The sequence below is a fragment of the Agelaius phoeniceus genome, chromosome 11, assembly GCF_051311805.1.
Source record: "Agelaius phoeniceus isolate bAgePho1 chromosome 11, bAgePho1.hap1, whole genome shotgun sequence".
NCBI classification, from domain to species: domain Eukaryota; kingdom Metazoa; phylum Chordata; class Aves; order Passeriformes; family Icteridae; genus Agelaius; species Agelaius phoeniceus.
Window position 1 is genome coordinate 22799493 of NC_135275.1, and position 21353 is coordinate 22820845.

At 53.6% G+C, this 21353-nt stretch overlaps 2 protein-coding genes across 3 annotated transcripts in view; both read right to left on the reverse strand.

Annotated features, from left to right (window-relative positions):
* SRGAP3 (SLIT-ROBO Rho GTPase activating protein 3) overlaps window positions 1–21353 on the reverse strand; it is a 73799-nt gene that overhangs the window by 11536 nt on the left and 40910 nt on the right. The window contains exons 4-15 of one of the 2 annotated variants that reach the window (XM_054640002.2): window positions 20750–20812; window positions 14829–15014; window positions 13320–13448; window positions 8389–8610; window positions 7849–7950; window positions 7428–7625; window positions 6101–6185; window positions 5555–5582; window positions 2380–2410; window positions 1676–1736; window positions 1246–1323; window positions 123–257 (exon numbers count right to left, since the gene is read on the reverse strand). In XM_054640002.2, coding sequence (XP_054495977.1) covers window positions 123–257; window positions 1246–1323; window positions 1676–1736; window positions 2380–2410; window positions 5555–5582; window positions 6101–6185; window positions 7428–7625; window positions 7849–7950; window positions 8389–8610; window positions 13320–13448; window positions 14829–15014; window positions 20750–20812 — 1318 coding nt within the window. Of the gene's footprint in view, window positions 1–122; window positions 258–1245; window positions 1324–1675; window positions 1737–2379; window positions 2411–3714; window positions 3818–5554; window positions 5583–6100; window positions 6186–7427; window positions 7626–7848; window positions 7951–8388; window positions 8611–13319; window positions 13449–14828; window positions 15015–20749; window positions 20813–21353 lie in introns of both variants that reach the window. The other variant, XM_054640001.2, reaches the window with a different exon arrangement.
* Window positions 15729–19015, reverse strand: LOC143695041 (uncharacterized). The gene is made up of 2 exons (XM_077184759.1): window positions 18971–19015; window positions 15729–16753 (listed from the first exon to the last, which is right to left on the reverse strand). The coding sequence occupies exons 1-2, from the start codon at window positions 19013–19015 to the stop codon at window positions 15782–15784; spliced, it is 1017 nt and encodes a 338-aa protein (XP_077040874.1). The 3' UTR covers window positions 15729–15781.

A 21353-nucleotide genomic window follows, 5' to 3' on the forward strand; every position in this document is an offset into this window, starting at 1 on the left:
CATAAACCCCCAGCCCTGCAAGAGCAAAAGGAGAAGTTCTTCACCCTGCTTAGGCTGGGACACCCATTTAATGCTTCTCTTGTCCCCCCAGCCCTCCACAAAGAGCTGTCACATGTACTTACTTATAGTAGATATCAAATCTTGAAACCTTTCCTTAGGAAAGAGGGGGTTTTCCAGTCCTCGGAAATACAGCTTCAAGACTCCAGCCACTGAGTTAATGTCTCGTTCGTTCTGGTCATCAGCGAGGGGGTCTTCACCTGCCACAGAAAAGGTTTTATATCCAGCATCCCTAGCAAGCTGGACTAGCACAAGTGGTTTTCCTCATTTAGTGGAACACCCAAATTTCCCAGGGTTCAGAAACCCTCCTCATCTGCAATGGCAATGCTGATTTTTCCTGAAAACCAGTTTTACTGGGGGATTTCAAACCTTTCCTGAGGACAAGGATGATAGTGGTTGTTTCTCCTTCACTGTTTCCAGCTCAGTGCATTCCTTCCATTTACAGCACCAGCCCAGAAAGCTGAGGAGGTCTGAACGACACAGAGTGAGAGGCTGAGAGGACAGGCTTGGCTGGAGGATACAATTACACCTCTGGAATGGACCCAACAGCTCTGGATAGCTTTGTACTGCCTTAAATCTGTGAAAGGCTTTCAGTGCCCCTGAGATTTGGATACTAATTCATCTTAAATTGGATGTGCAAATCCTCCAGCCTTTGACAATCCTAACACCACCTTATCCATTGGCCCATCCACCTTCATCCTGATCCTTCCAATGCTGCTCAAGGATTAAGGGTCACTATTCCCAGCAGGACTGTCCCTGTCACAGCTCCCCTCCACTCAGGACAGCAGGACTGCTTTCCCTTTCTCACTGGCCTGGCATCCTGAGTGTGATTTTCTCAGCAGATTCCCTGGCACCAGGCACAGGGAATGCTGTGCCTCCCTTGGTAATTGCTGCAGGAAGGATGAACATGGGTCCCCAGCAAACTCTCTTATGGCTCCTGTGTTTGTAATGACTGTGGAGAAGACCTCTGCACGTACCCCTACCTCTCATACTCCTTCCCTGGGTAACTCTTCACTACTGCCAGAGACACAACACCGGGAAACTCAGAAGGGATAAAACCTGCTCATGTCTCATAGCACAAAGGGCTTTAACACAGGCTTTACAGCCTGGCTAATGCACCCACCACCTCCCATAAGGATCCTGCTCAGGCAGGACATCCTGCTGTACCTGCACACCCCAGCTACACACCTCTCTCAAACGAGTTCTTGATGTCATTGACTTCCACCTGGGAGCCAGGGACTCTGAAGATGCCCTGTTGCTGGAGGCCTGGAAGAGAACAAGGCTTTAGGAGAGATTTCTGGAACTGCTGGGCAATACCTGCAGGTCAAACCAGCAGAACCCAGGAGGTGATGCACCAGACAGGCTTGGACCAAGCAGGGACAGCCTGCTGCACCCCACTTCTGCTCATATTCTCCAACCACAGCCCCCAGATCAAGGTGCCGAAAGGGTGAGGGCTAATAAAACCTCACTAGTGGCCAGTCAGCCAATGCCAGTGGAATTCTAAACTGAGCCATGGAGAACGGAGTGCAGGCAGCCCTGGGAGCCCCTGCTGGCTCTCACTGCTCACTCAGGTACTTTCTCCTTGGCAGGCTGCTGGGGCTGTGCTGAGCCAACTTACCATACAGATTGATGTAGCGGATGCAGCTTTCTACAACAAGTGGAATGGCCTGTCCTGAATCCTTCAGGAAAGGAAAGGAAAAGAGAAAAATGACTGGTTTGTTGCTAACAAAGTATGGGAAATGCATTAAAGATTGCAAGACCAGAGATTTGAAAATTAATGCTGTGGAGTTTAGTAAGAGGACAGGCAGGAAAGGAGGTGTTACAAACATGGAGCCATCAAAGAGCGCTGAGGATACCGTGTACAGCCAAAAATGCCCAGGAAAGCTGTCACTAAGGTGTGTGAAACATTGCTGCTCCCTGTCTGGCTCAGACAGGAGACTGCCACGAGGGATCACAGCTATTCCACCCCAAAGATGGAATGCTGGGCTGAAATAAAACTCGTGCTATACCTGGCTGATGGAATAAGCTTCCCATAACACAGCTTACAACAATATTTCCATCAAAGGAAAGAGCCATTGTCAGCAGGTGCTATAAAGCCCAACAAACACCACTGGGTACAGAACCAAGTGCCTGAGTCTGAACCAGTGGTGAGTTCTGGCTTCTCCCCAGGCCCCTTGTGGCAGAAGCTCAAGGGGACCGTGGGCCATGTCTGACAGCCCAAGGGGACACATTTCTCTTTGGGTTTTTCCAGCAGAGCACAGTGGCATCTCTGGGTAATTCCCTCTGTCTCACAGATGGGAATCTGGGGTCTCCAGTAAGTACCTGATTCCTCGTTCGTGCATTCCTCCTTCCTCTGAGCACAAAAAAAGCAGCAGAGTGGAAAAAGAGAACAGATTAAGCAGGGATAAGTTCAGTTAGAGGTAAGCATCTCCTTCGGAGGCCGTGAATGCTCAAATGCAATGGCAGCTTAGCAAGGGCCAACACAGGCCTTTGGGATGTCCACCCTCCCTCCCAAACCCCTTTGGCACGCTGCACCCCAGCCTCGGTGACCTGCAGGGACAGCCTCTGGGATTTCCTCCCTGCCTGAACCTGTGGCCTTCCCAGGAGCCTGAGGACAGGGACAGCCCTTGCCTGGGGCACTGGGCAGCCATGGGGGCACTGGTGACCAGGGGACATCTGGGCAGCTGCCCATGACCCAGCTGCCTGTGAGGCTGTACAGCCCAAGGGCAGGCAGCCATCCCCAAAGGGTCTCTGCTAGCACGGGACAGTCCTGCTCAGATGGATCTCTAGAGCAGGTAATTCCTCCTTCTCAGTGCTGAACAGGCTGGGATTTAATGAGCATTACTTTTTTAAAAACCAGTTTAAGTCAGGAGTAATCACAAATCCTAACGGGATTACAGGCTTTGCCAGTGAGGTCAGTACTCCCCGTGCTGGTGCTGTGTACAGACACTGCCCTGGGGCTTAGGGCTGAGCTTGAAGCAATAAACCCCAGCCAGATGATGCCTATTAGTCACCTAATCCAACAGTTTGTCTTTACAGCTTCTCAAAGTGTTTTCCCTGCAGCTTTCTCCAGAGCAGGATTACAGGACACCCCTGTCAGCAGCTGGCAGGGGATGAGCAGCTGGGCTGGCTGCTGCTGCTGTCCTTGTGTGTAAGGCTGAGGGTCACCTGTCTGCCCTCCAACATGGACACCCCTACAGCAGGACTTCTACACCAGGCTGACAGTCCTTGAAAGGAGGAAACACTTCTGGGCTCATTTTATCTTCCTTCTCAGCCACAAGGATGGATGAGCACCAAAAAGAGGAAGGGGGTGTGTCTGCTGCTCCTTTGAGGGCTGGGCTGAGCTTGTGCAATCTTTCTTCCCAGGATGGGTAGAAGCAGCAGGACAAGGAGGACACTCAGTCAGCACTGCCTCATAGTGCACATGGCCAGCAGCCAGGGGTGGGGTCTGGAGCACACCCATGATGGGACAGAACACCAGGAATGCACCAGGGGAACTATGGAGAGAAATCATCACCGAGGCAAAGCCGTGCTGGCCACGCCAGCTGGGTGCAGATGGGCCAGAGGGACCCCTGAGGATGGCAAGCAGCCAGGACAGGAAAGCCACCATTCCATTCCCAGCGTTCACAGACACTCCTACTGCAAGCCAGCAAGTACCTTAATGAATGTTTCCATATTGCCGTTAAAGAGTTTATGATTATACACTGAGAGAGGCCTAGGTCTCCTCATTTTCTGTGGCTTAGGGGGAAGACAGGGGGGCCTGGGAGAAAATGGAACAAAATAAATCAACAAAACACCAACATAAATGCAAAGACAGGGCGAGATCTCACAGGTTATAACTGAGAATAAGAAATCAAACAGAAGAGTCCCTCTGCGAGGATTTGATGGGTAGCTCCACACACCCTGCAGCCCCTGACACTGGTGTGACCCACATGGACACCACTGCAGCAGGAAACCAGCAGCACTGGTGGCCAGCTGGATTTAACACCTGCCTCCCACCACCGCCAGCTCAGCACTCCCTCAGCCTGAACAGGCACCAAGAGCAGCTGAGGAGATACATCCAAAATAACGAATATATCCACAGCTACCCCAGAAAACGCTGGGGTATTCCTGTTCCTGAACAGATTTCACTCTGCTCACAGAAAGAGGCCAGAATGAGGAGAGTGGGGACAGCCCCACAGTGCTGTATCTAACTTCTGTTTGGAATCCCAGGGATGGGGATGAGAAAAACACCACAAAATCCCAAACAGATTTCTGCCCTGCCCTCTGGCCCAGGCTGTACCGATGTCTGCAGGGGAGAGAACATGACTGCAGACACACACAAAACTGGGTGCTGGGAGCCTTCATGCAGGAGATCTCATGGAACAGACATGGACACTACACAGAGCTCGGTGCAAAGGGGACAGCAGGGGTCTGCTGGTTCCTTAATCAGATACCTCTAACTAAGCAACGTGACTGTACACTCCTAGGGGTTCCAGGCACTCCTCTGAGGGGTAACTGAGTGAGGAGCAGAGGTGATGCTGCCTGTGGGAGCAGCCCTGCCCCACACACTGCAGGGACTGTGCCTGCAGCCCCAGGCAGGGCCCTGCACACAGCCCCAGGGCCCCACAGTGCACACGGGGAGCAGGCCATCTCAGCTCCTCGGAGTGCCACACTGCACAGCCCTGCTCTCTGAAGGTGGCTCTCTGTCCTGACAGCACCTCGGTGCCCTGCTGGTGCCCAGCCCTGGTGCTGGCAGCACAAGGAGCCTCCTTCCTGCCTGGCAAGGCAGCCCAGGCTGCACCATCTGCTTCCCAACTTCCAACAGGGAACGCAGCTTTGGGGCTGCTATTATAAATTCTATCAAACACAAACAAGGTTGGAACAAGCTGACACACAGAGAGCATCTTCTAGGGAGCTGTTTGGAGGCTTTGCTGGCCTGTGTCTCACTGTCAGAACACCAGCACACTCCTAGCAAGCCACCGGAGCTCTGGGGAGATGCTCCATGGACTGGACATGGATCAAAGCCTCCTCTCTGTCACATCTGCCCCAGCCCTATCTTCTGCAGTAGAGGGATGAAGTCTGTGACACAGGCATGCTCTGCACTCATAGGTAAAGCAGCCAGAGCTGGGAGAGGATTTCAGGGAGGTATTAAAGTCCTCAAAGGAAGAGGGATGGCAGGGAGCGAGTGGACACCTTGGTGTCACCCTGTCTGAACACAAGCCCACCTCAGCTACACTCCAGGGCATTGCACTGTGCTGACAAAGCACATCCAGGCACATCAGAGCCAGCCAGCCAGAAACCACACTGCAGCAGAACCAAGGGCTGCTTGCCATCCCCCTGAGCCCAGCACTCCAGGCCATGCAGCTGGGAAGCAGGAGGTGGGCACAGGGACTGCCAGCACAGGGGCTGAGCCCCACCAAGCTGCACCAGCAGCAAAGCAAACCCCCCTTCCCACAGCCCCCTCCTGCCAGTGCCAGCCCTCCCCAGGAGCAAGCAAGGGGAAGAAAGTGCTCACCTGGTTGTTCCACACTCAGCTCTTTCACCTGTAAGAAACACAAGTTCCCATCATCCCTCCACATCAGCCACCAGCAAAGGACTGCAGAGCACAGCTGCACAGGAGCTCACACCCTCTCTGCTGGCTCCTACCCCCCAAGGAATGGCTTCCAGCAGAGAGAAGCTGCATCTGGGGAGGAGAGATGCCCACTGGTGCCCCCACCATTAAAAGACAGATTAGAAATCTGGAGGGAGATGAGGGAGAGGAAGGAAAGAGGCAGAGGTGGGAGTGAGAGGCAATCTCTGCTGCTGGAGAAGTAAGCCAGCACTTCAGCACACAGTTCCAGATTCAAAGAGATTTCCCCATGTGCACTCCCAAAGAGAATTGGGAGGAGAAGTCCAAGGAAATCATGGTTTTGTGTGTCACTGGTTAGGCTGAGCAGCAGCAGGCAGGCACAGAACCCTCAGTCACTCAGGAGAACACACACAGGGGAGGCTGGCAGATGAAACTTGCTTTAAACCCTCTCAGGTGATGGGAGGATCCTCCCTGGACCTGACCCCTACTCACCTTCTCCCAGAGTTTGCTTCAGCAGGTCGTGTTTAGCCTGGAGCTTCGTGATGAGGTTACTGCCATTCAGATACTCCTTAAATTTCTGGAATTAAAGAACAAAGGGGTGAGTTAAGCACACAGCCCCTAATGGATGCTGCTGGGGGGCTCAGGAGGCTGCACCAGCTGTGCTGCAGGGCTCAGCAGGGTCTGATCACTTCTCCCTGCTCCAGCCCCTGCCCTGATGGTCTTATGAGCCTGGTCTCCTTGGAGCTGCCCCTCCTGCCTGGGAACGCAGGGAGGGACAAAGAGTTCAAAGCTGGCTTTCTTTTGTCAGGCCTCTGGGAACAGCCTAGGAAATCAAAGCAGCTTTCCCTGCACTGCCAAGGCTTCGCCTCTGTGCAAACCAACAAAGGCAAGCAAGAACTCCCAGTGCTGAGCCCTCGCAGGCAGGGACTGCCAGGTGCCCCATGCAGCTGGGGACACTGTGCACAACAACTGCCATCCCCCAGCGAGGCTGTCAGACACCCAGAACACTCCAGAGCAAGGCACTACACAGGTAAGAGCACAGAGGGAGACAAGAGATAGAAAATGGAAGATGGAGAATGGGAAAGACCAAATCTCTGCAAAAACCATTAAAGTAATCCCAAGCACAATTCCAAATGAAAATTGCAATTTCCCCCCAATTTACAATAATATTACTAAGAGAAAGCAGAAGCTCTTCTATGCATATGTAATACACCACAAGATGCTGTTAACCATAGGCTATGACCCACACTGAAATGAGGGAGAATTCTGGTGAACTCATGGCTGCTGCCTGTATTTCAGGTCCCAGAACAGAGACCTGAGCCCTGCCTGGGAGCACAGCATGAGAGCTGCAGGGCAGGCACACACACCACAGCCCTGCTTTTGTGCTTTCCTTGGCATGTCAGCGGCTTCAGCTCATCCCTGGGCCAAGGGCAAATTTAGGCTGTAAAGGCTAGAGAGGAAGACTTGGCTCATGGTTCACAGTCCTGAAGGCCTTCCTGAAGAGACCCTGGACGGTGGCCCATGGTGAGGCCATCTGGAGTCTGCACCCTCCTCTGAGCCTCTCCTACTCCACTCTGTAAGTTTTGAATCTCATCTGGCTGCTCCAGTTGTTCCTTCAAAGAGCAAAACAAGGCAGGCACTGGATTGTCAGTCCCTGTGTAGTGCCCTGCCACTGAAATGCATTCCAGACCCAAATCTGACAGAAGACAAGTACTTAAAGAGATTGAATTGGTTCTTGCTCTTCACTAATGAGCACTTAACTGGGCCTCAGCCCTGGCAATTAATGCTTCGTGTCCTGTATGCCTGAGCTGAGACTCACAGTGAAATAGAACATTTCAGTCTCCTGCTGGTTCGCTCTCCTCTTGGCAATGTTGATTTTGCTCATGTAGGTCTCTGATGCAGCCGATTTGACCGACTCAGTGGAGCGGCTGTGCTGGAAGGCATCTGAAACATCAAAATCTTCCACTGTCAGCATGTCCTGCAAGGTCTGCATCGTGGCATCCAGCGTTTTCCGTACCTATCGGAAACAGGACAGCGTGGGTTTGAGGCAGACTGGGAAAAGGACACATCCTGAGCCAAAACAACCCCTCAACAGGCACTGCTGAGCCCTGGGCTAGCACTGGCTGCAGTCTGTGGGCACTTCCAGCTCTGCCATAGGAGGGGCTCCACACCTGAGCACACCAGGAGAGCTCCAGAGGAAGAAAGGCTCAGCAGTGCTGCCCACAGAGCCCACCTCTTACCTCTTCATTCTCTATCTTGAGGGTGGCCAGCCGAGACTGCAGCTGGTGGTACCGCATCAGCAGCTCGGTCTGCACAGGCTGCTGGGCGCTCACCTGGCACACCTGAGACGGGAGACATTCCACGAGTCATGCACGGACCAGACACACATTTCCATACCCACACCACTCCCTCCAGCCCCCACAAGCTCCTGGCGGCCTCCAGAGAGGTTGTGTTGCCATGTGTCCCATGAGCAGTGCCCTGGACCCAGGCCAGCACCGAGTATTTCTGCCATCTCCCAATTACAGCAGGTTAATCACAGCTCCCCTGTGCAGATCTGTGGGGCAGAGAGAGCCAAACCATGGGCTCCCTAATTGGGACAGACATGGAGCAAGAGGTGGCCTGAAAGGAGGAGTCCTAACGAGCCCAGAGTCTCATGAGGAAAGGACACATGAAGAGCAGTGTGTGAAGGCAGCAGAGAGGGGCGAGGATCTGGAACAATTCCACAGTGATGGTTTAGAGAGGGCCAGGCCCCTGCGCAGCCCCACAGGTGAGCACGTTACCTCATCCCCCATGTGAGGCTGGAACTCGAACTTGAGCGGCGGGCAGAAGACCTGGTTGCACATGTCCATGACGGTGTGCTTGTCGCTCCGCGCGTCCAGGTTGTCCACGGCGTTCTCGATGACGTCCAGGCCCTCGTGCCGCGACGTCTCCAGGTTGTACTCTGCAGACAGGTACGTCCTGAAGGTGCGAGCGAGGCTGGCGTGGAACCCCAGATCGCAGCACTGGGGAACACAAAGGAGGGTCGGGTCACACAAACTCCCAGAGCATTTTCAAGGTTCTCAAACACAGATGGAAGTTGAAGCAAGGCGTGGCAGCGGACACCAGGCCCTGTGGTGTGGGCACATCCTGCTCTGTCCCTGGGCAGCTGCCTGCCTCCCACCATGGAGCAGCTCCTCATGCTGCTGATCATCACTCTCATGTCTGTCTTAGGGAAAATGATAACACTTGAGTTAACTGCTGCCAAAATACTGTACTTTAGACAAAAAACTGGTTTTAAACATTGTTCCCACTATAACTGAATTTGGCATGTCAAGTGTCATACCAGAACAGGGATTTGCTGCCCTGAAAGCTCCATCAGAGCTGAGCCAGTCCAACCTGTGACCAAACCCCACCATGTCACCCAGCCCCGAGCACTGAATGCTGTGTCCAGCTATTCCTTGAACACCTCCAGGGATGGAAACTCCACCACTTCCCTGGGCAGCCCATTCCAGTGTCTGACAACCCTTTCCAAGAAGAAATACTTCCTGAAATTCATATTGATAAACTCAAAGTGAAACCCAAAAGCTCAGCTGGTGCCACAAGCAGCTCTGACCCAAGAAGCCATCTCATGCTTGGTGCCAATGTGAGGTGACACCGCTCGGTTCAGATCACATCATGGCAGGGCTGTGCTGGCTTCAGCCTCTGCTCAAACCAGCAGCAGCCAAGCTACACTGCATCAGTTCCCAACCCCACTGTCCCTCCTAGTCTTTAAAACCTGTGAAAACCCATGTGCAATAATGAGCAGTTTTGTAAAAACTATCAAATTGTCACAGTTCTCCATTTATCCTGCTTCTGTTTAGCCTCTAATTACATTAATTGAGAGTATGGGCAGTTAAGGACTGGCACAGACCTGCCTTAAAAAAATCAACAAGCAACACAAAAAAGATAAGGGGTGAATTTTCATTTGCTGCTTGGGGCAAATCCTCATTCTGTGCTGCAAGTCTTTCCTGTGAGACAGTTTCAGCATGAACACCTTTATGACCACTGCAGGTTGTACAGAAAGCCCAGAGCTGGAACAATGCAGCCAAGGGGCAGGGACCAGGGCCAGGACCCCTGTGCCAGCACTGGGGGAGGAGCAGCACTGCTGCCCTGAGCAGCTGACCACAGCCCTGTGCCCTGGGAACGGACTGTGCGCTCCTCAGCACCTCCCAGCCCCTGAAATCACAGCTCCTTTGCTACAAAAAACAGTCCCAGAAGGAAACATGGGTGGGAATTCCCAAAGCACACAAAACCAAGAGGTACTACAAGGCAAAGCACTGAACGGCACACAGCCCAAGCAGAGGGGCTCAGGGCATTGCCAGCTGCTTTTAGGACAAAATTCCATGTGAAATGTTTCCCCTTTTTTGCCGCTGGGCTCGCCCTGAAGCCGGCGGTGATTTGCAGTGCCCAGAAATCAGCTGCTCCTGAAAAGCAGGGCAGCACCTCCTGCACACTCTGCAGCCCTTGAAGCCCCTGGTGATCAGCACGGCTGCTTCACACACGGGTGCCCAGAGAAGAAAAGACAGAGCAGGGATTTCCACGCCATTCCCAGAGGAACACACAATGGGGAGGGGAGAAGAAAAAGGAAGAAAAAAAGACTTCAAACCAATGCTCCCAGCCCCAGAACAAATGGCATTTTCTCACCCCTCTCATCCCTTTGATGGCAAATAAATTAGAACCACAAATAATAATCCTGGCCCTTCCGCAGCGCCTTTCATCTGCCAAGCTCAGAGCTCCCCAAGCATTAATTCATCACGGCTGGTAACACCCTGCAAGGGCTGGAAATATCCCAGTGTTCAGCTTGAGAAACAGACCGGCTCCTGCAGCTCAAGCGAGCACATTTGGCCAAAACACCATGGGAGCAGCCAAATACCTGTGTGCCTCCCACTGGCCACCCAGAGCTGCACGGGGGCACTCCTGGGCTCCGGGAGAAGGAAACGCACACGGTGCTCTGTGGCTCCAGCAACAGAGTCCCTCTGTCATCTGGGAGGCTGAGCCTGCACATGACAGAGCTCAGCCAGGCCCACGCCTCGGACCTGAGCAAGTGGAACCTCAGAGTAACAGCTGAGTAGCACCTGTGTGCCCTGCAAGCCATGCCCTAACATCCCAGCAGAGCAGTAACGCCCCTGCCTCCACAGGACCCTGCCTGCAAACAAAGAGCCCAACTCATTTGCTCTGCTCTGTTCCCTCTTCTCTGCATTTTTTTCCTTACCTGCTTTTAAAAAATATTCTGCATTATTTTAATTATATGCATAATACAAAATAATTATATGTTTATTTTAATTTCTAGCCTCCACTCTCTTGACATTGCTGCAAAATCTAGAGCTGTACTGTGCGGCAAGTAAATCACAGAATCCTAGAATGGTTTATGCTGGGAGAGACCTTAAAGATTATTCAATTTCAACCACCCTGCCACGAACAGCAACACCTTCCACTAGCCCAGGTTGCTCCAAGCCCTGTTCCAACCAGGCCAGTAAAGCCAACTGAGGATATTTGGCATAACTATTTCAGCTGCTGTTTCTGTTCCCTAACTTGACTCAGCTAATTTTTCCAGGGACCAAGCAATTCCACAGTTCCATGTAACGCTGAATTTCCTCAGAGCTCCCCTCCTTTCCTGGCTTGTCTCAGATACAGCAATCACTAATCCATAGGGAAGTGGGCTACTGCTCCAGAAGGACTCAGAGGAGGCTGCACACGTTTTGGCAGATCAGTTTGTATGCAAACTGCCTGTTCCATTTTCTCTGCCAAATCTAGTGATACCTTTCATGTGACCACTTCAAACTATCTTGCAGCCATTTCCCAGAGAACTCCAGAGGGATGGATAAGGAGCTTTATCTCCTCTTCACATACGTGGCTGAAAAGATTAACTTGGTCACACAGTTAATGACAGTAATGAGACAAGCCCAGGCGCTTAAACAGGCACATGTGTCATCCGAGGAGGAGGCCCCGTGGTGCACTGACAGTCCAAGGCTAATTTGATCTATCTCTATATTCTTCCCTTCCTTTCTAGGACAAAACAACAAGGCCACAGGAGGCAGAGGGGCAGACGGCTCTGCGCCCCTTCACGGCTCCTCTGATGGGCTTCACAGTTCTCATTAAACCTCAGCCCTGCGAGCCTTCCCTCCCTCCCTCCCTCCCTCCCGGAGCAGCTGGGGCCTCTGTCTCACCAGAGCAGGAGAGTGGAGCACGGCTTTGTCACCAGACACTGCTCTGCAGGGACACCCAGGGAGCAAGTGATGGCAAGGCTGTGCCCAAGAGACGACACTGAGGCAGCTGGGATTTGGGGGAAACGCCGGTAAATTGGCTCTGCAGTGTCCTGATGGTTCGGATTTGTGTGAAACCAGCAGCTGCACGTGGCAATTTGTACTGGAGATGCAGGGGTGTGCGAGCCCTGTCGCCCCTCCTGTGTCCCAGAGAGGCAGCACGGTGCATCCTGGGCTCAGAGCTGCCCTAGGCTCAGAGCTGCCCCAGGCTCAGTAGTAGCCAGCCAGGCTCGGAGCGTGGCTCACGCAAGCTCAGCTCACACATCCAGTATTTTGTTTCTTTGGTGAACAGACTTTGTAATTGGGGAAATTTCATTGCTCCATGTTAAAGATGCTTTAGCTGAAGTCCCTGAAGGGATTTCTAGAATGTGGGAGAAATGCCATCTGCTGACTCCAGAGGAAGTGTCAGTGAGGAAATAAAAGTTGGGAAGAATAATATAAACAGACAGAGCTAAAATGGAACTCAGCAAATCTCCAGAAAATCAAAGTTCAAAAATCTCCACAAAACCAAGTCATTCTTGCTTAAAAAATTATTTAACAAAAGAAAGATAGAACATGCACTGCAAAAGCAGAAAGCCTGCAGATAAATCAAGGTGTTCTCATACCCTGCCATTCAAATGTCTCCAAGATCAACTTACTTGTTTTTTAACACATCTTCAATAATAAAGAGAACAAAACATAATGAAGAGTATTTTATCATATATGAAAATCTTGAAGTCATTGGGGATTTGCATCAGACTTACTTTAATTCTCAGCAGTGTAACTACATGCTAATGGGGTAGGAAAGGAGGTAAACATTCAAGCAGCTTTTTAAATTGTACATTTAGGTAATGATGGTAACTCAGTGCTTCAAGCTCAGCTATTTATGCACTCACTGAGGCAACTCCAGCAGGCAGAAACTGCACAGTGAAATCTACACGCTGTGGGATGCCCGATAAAGGAAGAAGCAGAAATCCCTTCTCTGGGCAAATCCCTTCTCTGAATCATCTCAAAGCAGTTTGTAGGAGTCACCAGCGCTCAGTTCCTGCCGTTGCCATGAAGCTGCCTCCAGCAGTTCCTGCCCTGAGGCTGTTCCCTGCAAGGAGCACCGGGACAAAGCTCCAGGGCGCCTTCCCCAGCCAGGACAGCGCTGCCACGTGTGCTGAATCCCCACCAAAGTCACCGGGTCATAGAGAGAAAAAACCCCTCTGGCTCAGCACCACAACGAAGGCTGTGCCTCACCTGGGGGAGCATTTCTCTGTCTCCAATCCAGACTAACCAATGGGCCAGAAGAAACCTCAGTCTCCCCTGGCTCACCCCAAGGCAAACCCAATTCACAGGACACCTTCAGCCCCAGTTAAGAATATCCCAAGGCCCCAGAGACAGCCCTTCAGCAGCACAGGGTGCAGTTAGGAGCCCAGCAGGCTGGCTGGGCCCAGGAAGGCACTCACATCAATGAGGTCAGAGACGTCGTGGATGTAGTACTTGCTCACGGCCGCGTTGGTGGCTGCCAGGTTCAGCAGGTAGTCATTCCTGGCTTTTGTACACTTCAGCTTGTTCTCAGAATACTTGGCTTGTCTCTGAAAACACAGAATGCAGTGTCAGAGCACAAACAGGGTGGTATTGGCACAGTTTCTCCTGCCCAGACCCCCACAGCACCCTGCAGCCTGGGTGTGATGAGGTAATTACTAAAACTTGGTGTCTGGTATGAAAACAGGGACCTTGCCAGGGTGGAGGAGATCCCATCTGAACACCCCTCGCACTGCCAGCCAGCCACGATGAGTGCATCCTGCTCAGAGGCACTTGGAGCCCCTGAGCACAGCTGCTGCTGGGGATTTTGGCATCAGTCAAAACCAGAGGGCCAAATTTTCCCCCCAGAAATGCTGACATACGTTTGGACTTGCTCCAGATGTGTGCAGCTGTATCAAAGTGGAATCTGGCCCAGAGGCCCAAGCTACACAATTCAGAACAGGACCCAGAATTCAAAACTGTAGGAAAGCAGATGTGCTCCAGATCTGGGACATCTGCTCAGGCAGATCCCTGCTCTGAAGGCTGAATCAGAAGATTAACCCTTCCGAGAAGTTCACTGTTAGAAATGTCCCAGGGCTGGGTGAGCCAGTGAGTAAAGGCATCCTGGTTGGGGAAACTGCCCCCTTTTCTCCAAAATTAACACAAAAACTTGTGGAGATCCTGAGGTGACAGGGATTTGCTAAGGCCACAACAGCACAAAGGGTTTTGCCTAGCAAATCCATCTAAATACTGCACTCTCACTCCCAGACAGTCTACAGAGGAAGAACACTGGTATCTCATAGATCCAACTGGTTTTTTGCTACCAGGGTCAGTGCCTGAGCGAACCCAAGGCTGTGGTTCATTTTTAAAAGCCCTTTTTCAAAGAACACATGCCAGACAAACCCCAGTTTTCCAGACCAGGGTGCATCCCCACGCCGAGTGGGGCACCCTGCTGCACTGCCCTCCTCAGCACAGCCTCTGGGGTCCCAGTGGCACAGCCAGGCCCCCAGCACGCCGTGGCCTGAGCTGCTGCTGGAGAGGCAGCTCCAGCACCTCTCCCTGTCCTGTGCTCCAGCAGCCATTGCCCCCAGGGCCCCTGTCTCAGCTCTCCCTCTGCAGAGACAGCCAGGAGGGTCCACGTGGCTCTGAGCAGGTCCACCCCTCCCTCCAAGGCTGCACTGCCTGTCCCTGTCATGCCATCCTGCCTCTGAGTCAAGCCTTCTCTGGGAGCTGGTCCTGCCCTTCTCCACAGCCAGGAGCAGGGATGACACCTGTGATGGCCTCCTTGGGCTGCCTTCAGCAGAACGCGCACACGAGACACCAGCCCTCCCAGCCCCTTCCCAGAGATACAGGAATGGCCTCACAGACAGGGACAAGGCTGAGGCCAACCCCCACTGCCTGCAGGGAGCCCCAACCCCAGCCCAGGTCCCTCTTCCTTCCCTCTCACCCACCTTCTCCTTCATCTTCTCAATCTTCTTGACGGAGCTGCGCCGCTGCGGCCGGTCCTCATGTCGCAGCAGGTTCACACTGATGTCCCCTGACTTGTTGAACTGCTTCTCCTCCTGCTTCTCTGCCTCCTTCAGCTTGCTCTCGGCGCTGATGCTCTCTGCGTGGTACATGTGGTAGGTCTTCATCACCTGCAGGCACAGGAGGTCATGAGCCCCCTGCCCATGGTCACCTGCAGCACCAGAGCAGGACAAGCCAGCAGCCCTGGGCAGGGCAGAGGGGCTGTGGGGCATTAAGGAACACAGTGGGGAGGAAAGCTTGAGAGAGGAATCCCAGCCCCAGCCCTATTTCTAGAGGCTCCAGGCTGGCCTAAGAGCTGTGATGGGGGGACATGATCCAGCCCATGCCTGTAGTCAGAGCACCGTGTGCCTGCCAACAGGGAAATAAGGAATAACCTCAGAGCTCTGCAGCTGGGATAAGGCTCTCCATGACAAGTGACTGTGAGGGAGGCCACAGCCACTCTGAACTCCCTTTTGATCTAACCCCTCTGTTCCTACACTTGGACTTGCTAAGCCATCAGCCAGCCCTTGCTCTGCCACCCAGACAGCAGAACCACCCCAAAGTGGAGGAGCTGCAATCCCCAGGCAGAAATGGAGTTTATCTCCTGTCACCAGCTCATCCTCCCCTTGCTGCCAGCAGCAGGCACAGGCAGTGCCAGCACAGGTGCAGCAGCACCTTCTCCTTCACATTCCAGATCCAGGAGGGATGATGCTGATCCTGGAACACTCTACAGGCAAAACTTCCAGCACAACCTCCCCTTTCAGAAACAAGAGCCCAAAGGGCACACTGGATCATTTTAATGGAGCTGGCAAGAGGGACACATCTGCTCCTCTCTCTTTATGCCTTTAGTCACACTGTCCCCTTCCATCATCTCCCTTCGGGATGTGGGTGGTTTATTTCACATTGCCTTGACACAGCACACAGTGCCTGACTGCTCACTGCACTCAGCCTCAGCAGGGCTGGCACTGCAGCCTGGGACACGCTGGGACACACTGGGACATACTGGGACAGGCTGGGACATGCTGGGATGGGCTGGGACACGCTGGGATGGGCTGGGACACGCTGGGATGGGCTGGGACACGCTGGGACACGCTGGGACAGGCTGGGACACGCTGGGACAGGCTGGGACAGGCTGGGACACGCTGGGATGGGCTGGGACACGCTGGGATGGGCTGGGACACACTGGGACACACTGGGACAGGCTGGGACAGGCTGGGACAGGCTGGGACACGCTGGGACACTGGGACAGGCTGGGACAGGCTGGGACACGCTGGGACACGCTGGGACACTGGGACAGGCTGGGACAGGCTGGGACACGCTGGGACACGCTGGGATGGACTGGGACATGCTGGGACACACTGGGACAGGCTGGGATGGGCTGGGACGGGCTGGGACACGCTGGGATGGGCTGGGACACGCTGGGACACACTGGGACAGGCTGGGATGGGCTGGGACGGGCTGGGACACGCTGGGACGGGCTGGGACGGGCTGGGACACGCTGGGACGGGCTGGGACGGGCTGGGACACGCTGGGACACACTGGGACATACTGGGACATGCTGGGACACGCTGGGATGGGCTGGGACATACTGGGACACGCTGGGACACGCTGGGACACGCTGGGACACGCTGGGACAGGCTGGGACAGGCTGGGACAGGCTGGGATGGGCTGGGACACTGGGACAGGCTGGGACAGGCTGGGACACGCTGGGATGGGCTGGGACACACTGGGACATGCTGGGACAGGCTGGGACAGGCTGGGACAGGCTGGGACACGCTGGGACACGCTGGGATGGGCTGGGACACGCTGGGACAGGCTGGGACAGGCTGGGACACGCTGGGACACGCTGGGACACGCTGGGACACGCTGCCTGAGGCCCAAGGGTTAAAACAAGCAGGAGTCCCCAAAGGCAGGGGATTTTTACACAAGGTTTAATGAAGCAAACACAGCTTTCCTCAGCTGCCAGCAGGACCCAGGAGTGTTTGACTTGGAGCAGGTCAGGCTGAGCTGCAGGAACCCTCCTCCTGCCAAGCACAACCCTCAGCCAAAGCAGGCTCCCAACGCCCTTCAGAGTGCACAAACCCCCTGCTGCAGGGACACCCCAGTGCAGGGACACCCCAGTGCCAGGGACACCCCAGTGTGCAGGGACACCCAGCTCTGCATGGACACCCCAGTGCAGGAACACCCCAGTGCAGGGACACCCCAATGCCACGGACACCCCAGTGCCAGGGACACCCCAGTGTGCAGGGACACCCAGCTCTGCATGGACACCCCAGTGCAGGGACACCCCAGTGTGCAGGGACACCCCAGTGCAGGGACACCCCAATGCCAGGGACACCCCAGTGCCAGGGACACCCCAGTGTGCAGGGACACCCCAGTGTGCAGGGACACCCCAGTGCAGGGACACCCCAGTGCAGGGACACCCCAGTGCCAGGGACACCCCAGTGTGCAGGGACACCCCAATGCCAGGGACACCCCAGTGCAGGGACACCCCAGTGTGCAGGGACACCCCAGTGTGCAGGGACACCCCAGTATGCAGGGACACCCCAGTGTGCAGGGACACCCCAGTGTGCAGGGACACCCCAATGCCAGGGACACCCCAGTGCAGGGACACCCCAGTGTGCAGGGACACCCCAGTGCAGGGACACCCCAATGCCAGGGACACCCCAGTGTGCAGGGACAGGCAAGGGGCAGTGAGCAAAGGCTCCTGCTTGGCCCTGAGCTGCTGCATTTCCAGACCCCAAAGATTCTTAACACAGATTCCAGCCACATATTTCAAACTGCCTTTTCTGCAGTGAATGTCACAGGATCCACATAGACCAGAAGATTCCTGGGATTTTCTTAAAGAGAAAGACCAGAGGGTTTCACTGAGCTCTCCTCACCCTCACTACCTACATCTTTTTGTGAACACACAGAGGGAAGTGAAAGGAAAGTGCTGCATATCAGGGCTGCAGGCAGCAAGAGAGAAGGCTCCTGCAGCATGCAGAGAGGCCCTGACACGACATGGCAGAGAAGCCCAACGAGTAACAGGGCTCCACATTGCAGGGTTCTGTGAAATCTGAAGGTTATGGGACAGTTACCCAACCAAAACAGACACCTTAAACAACTCGCTGTGCTCCTCACCAGCTGCCCTGCCACACAGCTCGCTCCTGGAAATTCAGAGCATATTTCTGTTTATATCTGCCTTAATTTTGGCCGGGGCCAGCCTGCAGTGCAGCAATCAGCCCTGATCTGCAATTCCCTGGTGCCATCTCGGTGCCTGCAATCAGATCAGGCTGTCCCTGGCCTGCAGTGCTGTGACACAAAGACAAACTGCCACAGCTGCGTCCCGGGGATCCTTCCTGCAAATCAGTTAATTAGCTGCAGCCAAGGAGGAAAAATATGTTCCAATGTTCATTAGTTATTTAACAACATGAGTTGTGTTTTCCATATTAATTACATGTTCTGGATAAACGCTGTTGCCAAAATACCGGCCATAAATGGCACTGCTGGCAGTCTCCAGCTACAAGGGCTTTGTTCTCCTCAACAGCTCATCCCCAAGGTTCTGACCAGCAGAGGAACCAGAGCAGAAATGGGGGGACCGTGTCTCAGGCCCCTCAGCCTTCTGCCTTTACCAGCTCCAGCTGGTACCTCTCTCTGGAATCCATAAGGAGGAACCAAAGGAACAAAGCTGGTTTTAACTCACAGCTGAACTATTTCTGCACAAAACCATTCACAAGCATCTCCACTTCAGAATGAAAGTCATCCACTTCCATTTTGATTAAAATCAGTGTGGCTTTGGTTCTCTCCATACAGACTCCACAGGGTGACTTGCATCAGAACAGCAACAAGGCTGAGCTAAAATCAATGTGGTTGTTTTGGCTTAGGTTTGAGACAGTGAATGCCTGAGAAGCCTGTAAAAAATTGTTGTTTCCACCCAGTGCACAGAATTCCCCTCGGAGAAGCTTAAAAAGCAGCCTTGCCAGGGCATGGACGAGCTGTGGGTAAAGGCCTGGCCAGAGGCAAGAAAATCAACTTCCCTGTGCTGACAGCAAAGTGACATTTCTGACACAGCAGCAGCCTGGTGTCCTGTGGGCCAGGTCCCTACCCCGTGCCTGGCTTTGCCAGCAGCCACAGCCCCCGTGCTGCTCATGGGCACCCCACGTGCTGCACAGAACACACAGCACAGCTCAGCCCCAAAGTGTCCCCAGGCACCCCAGACCCCTGAGCTGGGGGCAGCTGGGCCCCTTCACCTGATGGCTCAGGAACAGAACTCTGAGAGCAGGAGCTGCTGGCACCAAGCACACGTGAGGTGACCCCGATTGCCCCGTGGGCTTTTTCTTCGTGCTTTTGAAATCTGTCCCCTCCCTGCTCCCTCCTGCCTGGATGACACAACCAGTTTGTTATCTCAGCAGCAAGGCTGGGCGCCAACACAGAGCTCCTCCAGCTGTCCCAGTTTCCCACTCAAACCAGTTTGTTTCACCATTCAAGCCCATTCTGCTCAGCACATGGAGCAAAGCAGCGAATGGCAGAAGTCTCAGCTCCTGTGGGGACGAGCAGAATGATCCTGTGCCCCTCCCTGGTCACTGCTTGCAGTGGGACTCAGCACAGTGCTGACACCCCCGTGTCCCCAGCGTGTCCCCAGGGATGGCCTGTCCGTGGCTGGGCTCAGAGCAGGCTGCTCCACAGCTATGCAGCTCGGGCCAGCCCTTGCTGGCCTTCCCTTGTTGTGCATCTGTCATGCTGCTGCTGCAATTAATCCTAATTAGTCACCACCCCTAACACAGCTTGTGACATTCAACCATCAACAACGCACTCCCAAATCTCACACAGGCTTTTTAATCTGATCTGCTGTCCACCCACACTGCAGGTCTCACAACAATCAAATCCTTCAACAGCCAGCGCAGGAACCAACCTGTTAAGAGGAGATTTATGGCAGAAATTTCAAATACAATCATTCATGCTCTGTTGTTTAGGCCTGTTTTTCAAAAAGATGAAATAGAATGATTGTTTAGGAATAAACCTACTGCAGCATTATTTATGTACCAGTTACAGATACAACCAAAGAAAGGAAATATATTATCTCAATTTTCCAACAAAAGGCAGACTTTATATGGTTTTGTTGCTCCTAAACCACAAATAAAATATTTTTTTAAAGAACACTTGCTACAGGGCAAGAGGCAAAAGCAACACAAAGACTTTTACTACTCTGCTATGAAAACCTGCTTGAAGAGCCACGTCCTGACTAACAGCACATGATCTCACTGGGAGGCACAGACAGCTCTGCAGCCAAAGTGCTCCTCGGGGCACAAGACAGAGCTGAGCCCCTATGAGCCAGAAGTTTTCTGCATTCCCCAGCAGAATGTCGTGTTCAGCCATCCCCCCAGGGCTCACAGGGGCACGGAGGCGTCCAACAGACAAGCAGGGCCAGCTCAGAGCCATTGGTGCCTGGAAATCACCAACCCAGGGTCTGAGCAGGACCAAAAGGTGATGGGGTGCCCAAGCCCCAGGGGTGAGGGCACTGCAGACACAGGGATCTGAATGGATCACACAGCCCCAGGGGTGAGGGCATTGCAGACACAGGGATCTGAATGGATCAGACCCCAGCAGGTGAGGGCACTGCAGACACAGGGATGTGACTGGATCACACCCAGCAGGTGAGGGCACTGCAGACACAGGGATCTGCCTGGATCACACCCACACTGCCCCTCCAGGCTCCAGGGAAGCAGCTGGGCACTGGGACCCAGCCCAGTGAGGAGAGAGCTCCCAAGGGATGGAGGGGAAGGGATGGGCCCCGCTGCAGGACAGCCAGGGCAGAGCCCTCTCAGATTTGCTGAACAAGCCTGTGCTCCCAGGCTGGGGAACAGGGGGATGGCTCAGTGCTCACCGTGTAGAGCTCATTGGTGACTTTCAGGAGCTCCTCGTGCATCTGGAGGCCAATCTCCTTGCTCTGCAAGACAAAAACAAGGAGAGGTGAGACTGTTATGCTCAAAACATGCAGATCTAAAATGAAAATACAGTTCAGAGGAATCATAAACGTGAATGCACAGCACAGCAAAGTCTCGTGCAGTTTCAGAGCGGCTCTGTATTCATTTGAGGTTGATGTTTGCCCATGGATCACCCAAGCTGGGTTTCAGAGACCATGAGGAAGAATTTCGTATAATTTAACCTATTTACCCTGCAAAACAGATGAATCTGAAATTACAGGCAATACTGCTTTGCCTTTCCACTGGTAAAATTCATTCCCAGCCCACAGCCAAGTCCCCATTTGGGTATAACACCCAACACTGTCCCCCAGTTTGGGGACTGGCAGGGTGTACATCATCCAACAGCCATTTGTGTTCCCTAGACTGGCATTCTCCAGCCCCACAGCACCACCCATCAGTCTGTCCTGATCTGAAAACTCTGCTGCTCTGTAATTAAACACATCTGCTGCTGGGCCTGCAATTCCAGCCAATGCTGGTATTTCAGAGCAAAGACTACCAGGGCTC

Bases quoted from the DNA above. Each gene is read 5' to 3' on its own strand.
- LOC143695041 (XM_077184759.1), bottom strand. From the start codon at position 19,015: ATGAGCAGCACGGGGGCTGTGGCTGCTGGCAAAGCCAGGCACGGG. The intron at 16,754-18,970 runs GTAGGGACCTGG...CTTGGGCCTCAG, and splicing joins CTGGCAAAGCCAGGCACGGG to GCAGCGTGTCCCAGCGTGTC.